This window comes from Vigna unguiculata, chromosome 6 (assembly GCF_037176805.1).
Source record: "Vigna unguiculata cultivar grain cowpea cultivar isolate G323 ecotype 2 chromosome 6, ASM3717680v1, whole genome shotgun sequence".
Taxonomy (NCBI): Eukaryota; Viridiplantae; Streptophyta; class Magnoliopsida; order Fabales; family Fabaceae; genus Vigna; species Vigna unguiculata.
Window position 1 is genome coordinate 24,880,725 of NC_140797.1, and position 5,494 is coordinate 24,886,218.

The 5,494-nt window shown below is 28.2% G+C and overlaps 1 protein-coding gene across 1 annotated transcript; it reads left to right on the plus strand.

Moving 5' to 3' along the window:
- Positions 1 to 1,722: 1,722 nt before the first annotated feature.
- On the plus strand, positions 1,723 to 4,165 carry LOC146885673 (uncharacterized). Its single transcript, XM_085675322.1, has 4 exons — positions 1,723 to 1,855; positions 2,329 to 2,461; positions 2,545 to 2,744; positions 2,809 to 4,165. The coding sequence occupies exons 1-4, from the start codon at positions 1,730 to 1,732 to the stop codon at positions 4,117 to 4,119; spliced, it is 1,770 nt and encodes a 589-aa protein (XP_085531448.1). The 5' UTR covers positions 1,723 to 1,729; the 3' UTR covers positions 4,120 to 4,165.
- The last annotated feature ends 1,329 nt before the right edge of the window (positions 4,166 to 5,494 follow it).

The window sequence follows — 5,494 nt, forward strand, 5'->3', positions numbered from 1 at the left end:
AATATTAAAGTGGTTATGAACACTTTTGTTTTTATTGAATTGAGTCCATTAATGATATTATTTCAAAAGAACTATAGTGGTAAACGATTGTAAAAATTGCTTTATTTTATTTTCTTGTATTTTATTCCTTCTAAATAAATATTGGCTTTTTATAACTTTCAACTTAAGATATTTACTCTTTCCTATTTAATTTATTTTCTATCTAATGTATGATTTATAATTTCTTTAATCTTAAATTTAAAGCTGATAAATAATATATAATTAGTATATAAATATCTAAGGAAAAATATATTAAATTTAAAATTAAGGTACACCTAAAAATTAAAATTAATAAAAAAAAAAGAATTTTAACTTAATAAGTCAATTTAGCACCATAATAAAGTGCACTAAAGATGTTCACAAAACCGTTTGATTCCATTTTAATTAAAAATAAACATGAGCCTAATAAAAAATTACGATTTGATTTTTTTATGAATTAAAAAAAATTAACCCAACAAATTCAACTTATAAAGTTTGGTTTGGATCTCTTTTGCTGTACTTTTATATAATATTATTTTTACGACTATGTATTATATTTATATATTGTCACAATACTAATGGATAACTTGCAATACAACAAAATTTACTTTAGACAACAACATAAAATTGTGATTTAAATTATAAAAACTGAGGTCTAAAGATTAGACCACAGTTTTGTATGCGTTGTATAAGTAAGTGTAGTTATAGGTAATAGACAACGATTTTTAGTATGACAATACTTTTAAAACCGTTGCTTAAAATCCTCATAATAGACAACACTTTTTCAGGTTGATTTTAGACTTCACCTATATTTTTAGACCACATTTTTATTGATTTTGCCCACATAGTTTAAAGCAACAATTATATAATCATAGGCTTTCATGATATTTATAAAACATTTATAAAAATGTTGCTTATTATATGTTTAAATCACATTTATTTAGCCACTGTCTAATTTAGTGTGGTCTAAACTACAAAATGTTGTAGTGTTGTTTGACCTACGTCTTATATGTTTAACAAATTTCGTACACAAATATGTATAATATTGTAGAATATTCAAAACACAAATATCAAAATTAATTCTTTTGTTTTGTTTTGTTTTGATAAATTTCTCCATCAAAACCAAGAATGTAACATTGAAAACATCAGTATAACTTTTCTTTTTGTGTTATATATATTCTCGGTCACTTATCTCAAATTTATAGGCTTGAATAAAGTAAACAACGTTACATTTTTTTCTTGCATATCACATATATCGAATAAAATATTTTTATTTTAATTAGTTATTTTTTTTAGATCGATTTTTAGTTATTTTTTAATTGGTTAAATTCTAAACACTCCTAATATGCACACACATGTTTTAATGTGCCTTAATGATAGAAATCAAATATCTATGTGTTATATGAGTTCACGGTACAATTAAACGATGAATTAATAACTTAAAATAAAATTAAATAACATTTGAAAAAAAAATTAAGTGATCATGACAACGCTTTACTAATAAATGTAAAATTCAATTAATTAGTTAATGCTAAGAAATAATTAATGTTTTGTTTAATTTAAATAGTGAAAAGTCAAACTCTGTGATGGTTTTGTATTAACCAATCAAAATATGATGGTTGTGATAAATGGATATAAAAGCGGTTATGAGTGGTTTTGCTTTTTTGAATTGAGTCTATTCTATTTGGTTTGTTATTACTCTGAACCAACCATGATGGCGAAAGATGAAATGCTTGAATGGAAGGGTGAAATGAGTCAGATGTTGAGACAGATGAACAAGACATTTTATTCTAATAACGAAATATTCCTTCGTGAACTTATCAATAATGCTTCAAATGTAAGTAGTACTTTTAATTTGATTTCTATTTGTACATTTGTTGTATGGTTAAATATGTTTTTAATCCCTTGACTTTCACTAGAAATTTGAATTAGTCCCTCTTTGAAATTTTGACCGGATTTAGTTTCCTATCTTTAGAAAAATGTGGATTCAGTCCTTTTAACCAAATTTTGTTAAGTTTATTTGACCTTTGAAATGTGTTCATGATAGCATTTGATTTGTTTACACTATTTCACACATTTTTGTTTCAATGTTACCTGAAATGCTATCATGAAGCGCGTTGAAATGTCAAATAAACTTAATGAAATGTGATTAAAATGACTAAATTCACGCATTACTAAAGATGGATGACTAAATTGGTCCAAAGTTTCGAAAATGGACTAATTTCAATTTTCACTTAAAGTTAACGGACCAAAAACATATTTAGCCCTTTATTTTATATCAGTGTTATCGATCATTCTACGTATACACAGGCTTTAGATAAAATTCAAGTTGAGAGCCATATAAACAAAAACATTTTAGATGATGGGTTGATAAGATTGATACCCGACAAGGCTAACAAAACACTTACTATCACCGACACTGGCATTGGCATGACCAAAGCAGGTAGGAAGGCGTCATTGTTTCATATTCATTTGCACTTTTATTGCATGCTTATTAATTGTAATATTATGTTGTGCTTATTTTAGATTTGGCATATAATTTGGGAGTTGGCTTCTACTCTGCATATTTGATTGCTAACAAGGTTATTGTCACCTCTAAGCATAATGATCATGACCAATATATCTTAGAATCTCAACCAGATGCCTCTTTCATTGTTACCAAGGACATCAATGCCCAACAACCATCAAGGGGGACCAATATCACCCTCTTCCTCAAGGACAACCAGGTTTATAAAGTAACTTATTCATATTTTTTTATTATTTCTTTTCCTTACTCAATTTATTGTACAGTTTAAGTACTTGGAAGAGATCACTATCAAGAATCTTGTTATCAAATATTGCAAACACATCTCCCACCGCATTTACCTATGGAATGAGAGTACCAAGGATGATTGGCAACTTATTAACATTTGGTTGCATAACCCAAAGAGAGACAATAATTTTCTAGCTCAAAAGCTTATGAATCACGTACCAGATGATTTTGTATTCTCTATTCTTTCTAACCTACCTTTGAAATCTCTTAAGAGATTTGGATGTGTACGAAGATCATGGGCCCTCTTGTTTGAAAATGATCATTTCATGAACCTCCTACGTAATAACTTCATATGTAATCATCAATCATACTATGATGATACATATCTCCTATTAAATCTCTCTCCACTTTACCAGAATCACTACAAATCCTCCTTATTTTCAATTTCTGGTGAGAGGTTTCAAAATATGGAAAAATTAAACTGGCCTAGTCAAATTGAAGAGGATTACCCTAAGGGAATTGGTATTTTAGGTTCTTCTAGTTTCAATGGATTTCTTTGTCTATACGTAAAAGGTATGAGACAATTTGGATATTTATGGAACCCAACTACTAGGGAATTCAAGGCCATTCCTCCCAGTCCATTTGAGAATGCACCACATTATGTCGATATTGAGATTTACTATCACGGATTTGGCTATGATTGTGTTAGAGATGACTATAAGGTGATTAGGAAAGTATTATTCTGGGCTATATCTGATGATGATGTGTACGTAAATGATCCTTTCCTCCTCAATTTTGTGTGGGAGATGTATAACATAAGAAGTAACTCTTGGACAAAACTTCAATTGGATAGTTCTATACCTTCAAATCGAGCTGATAATAATAAATTTTACTTAGAGGGAATGTGTCATTGGTTGGGTTATGGAGATGGTCTTATTCAACATTTAGTATCATTTGACTTGATTAATAAGGTATGCATTATGACCCCCCCACCTTTAGACATACCCATGGAAATATATGATAATTTCAATATGAATTTTGTGAGGAGACAATTATTTATGTTAAATGAGTCAATTGCTTTGATGTCAAATTATGCAGAAACAAAAATATTTTACATATCAATTTTGGTTGAAGTTGGTAAGAAGGAAACATGGACTAAACTCTTTGTTTTTGGACCAATACCTTACATTGCATTCCCTATTGGAACAAGGAATATGGGCAATATACTCTTCCAAACACATGATGGTGATGTAGCCTGGTTTGATTTAAGTACCCACATGGTTCAAAAGCTTGGTGTCAACATACACGGGGGATATTCCCAATTAGTAGTTAATGATTGTTTATCATAATTTTCTCTTTTACTTGTCAAAAAGGGTTGTTAATTTCATATTACAATAAAACATATGATAAATTATGAAACTTTTTAGAGACTTGTGCTTTAATATGTAACATCCTGACCGGATATTGCTAATTTAATTAAATATTATATCATTAAATAGCCGTATTTAATTATTCATCTTACTCAAAAATGCAGGAAAAAAAATCGACAAAACGCACTTATGTAAAACCTAGAATTTAACTTCTTACATATCGTAATTCAAAACATCGATTGTCACAAAATTTTCAAATGTTAACGACAAATAAAATAATTTTTTTTATACATCTTTAATATTTAATTTAAACAACTTAATGAAAATTAATAAAATCCCGAGTTCACCCCATCCTCTCGGCAATCTGGTCCATCCCAGAAGCATTTGCATTATCATCTGCTCTCGTATAACACACACGTCATACGATCATCGCACGAACACAAACAACACACAAAACAAACAAATAGGGGTAAGTTAATCGTAAACAATAATGTATAAAAAGAAATTAGCGAATAAAATCCTACAAGTAATATTAAAATCACGTCCAAGTAAAATACTTAAGCACGACAAATCACAATCACACTCTATATTCCAAAAATCATACTTCGGTTATCCATGCACACATTATATCTTCTTTCGAAGATTAAAGGTTCAATGCCACCACCTATTATTATATTCCACTTTTTTTCTTTTCTTTTTCTAAAGACAGATTAAGGAGAATAATAAAAAAATAATATGTAAGCATTTGTACCTTTTAATAAAATAAACTTAAAAGTTATCTTCTAAAATAATCTATACATATCCTTAATATAAAACATAATATTTTATTATATAATGTAACAATGATAACATGATTAACTTTAATATATAATGTAATAATGATAACATGATTCATGGCTTATTTCCTTCTTAAAAATAAAATACTACCTACATGTGAACTAGGGATGGCAAAAATACCCGTGTCCGCGAATATCCGCAGATAAAATCCGTGGTGGATAGTTAGTACCTGCGGTAGCGGGTATTTTAATACCCGCTTATAAACGGGTCGGGTACGGGTATTATATTATCCGTACCCACGGGTACTCGTTACCCGCAAAAAAATTAAAATTAAAATTTAATTTATATTTTATTAAGTTAAATTTAATTAAAATTAAAATTAGCAATATATTTTATTATGTCAAATTTAATTATAATTAAAATTTAATTTAAGTTAATTTAATTTATATTTTATTTTTATAATTTTATATCAAACAATTTATAAAATATATATATTTTTTAAATATTTGCGAGTATCAGGTATTTACGGGTACACGCGGGTTATAAAAATATTCGCGGATATTTTTTAAGCAGATAC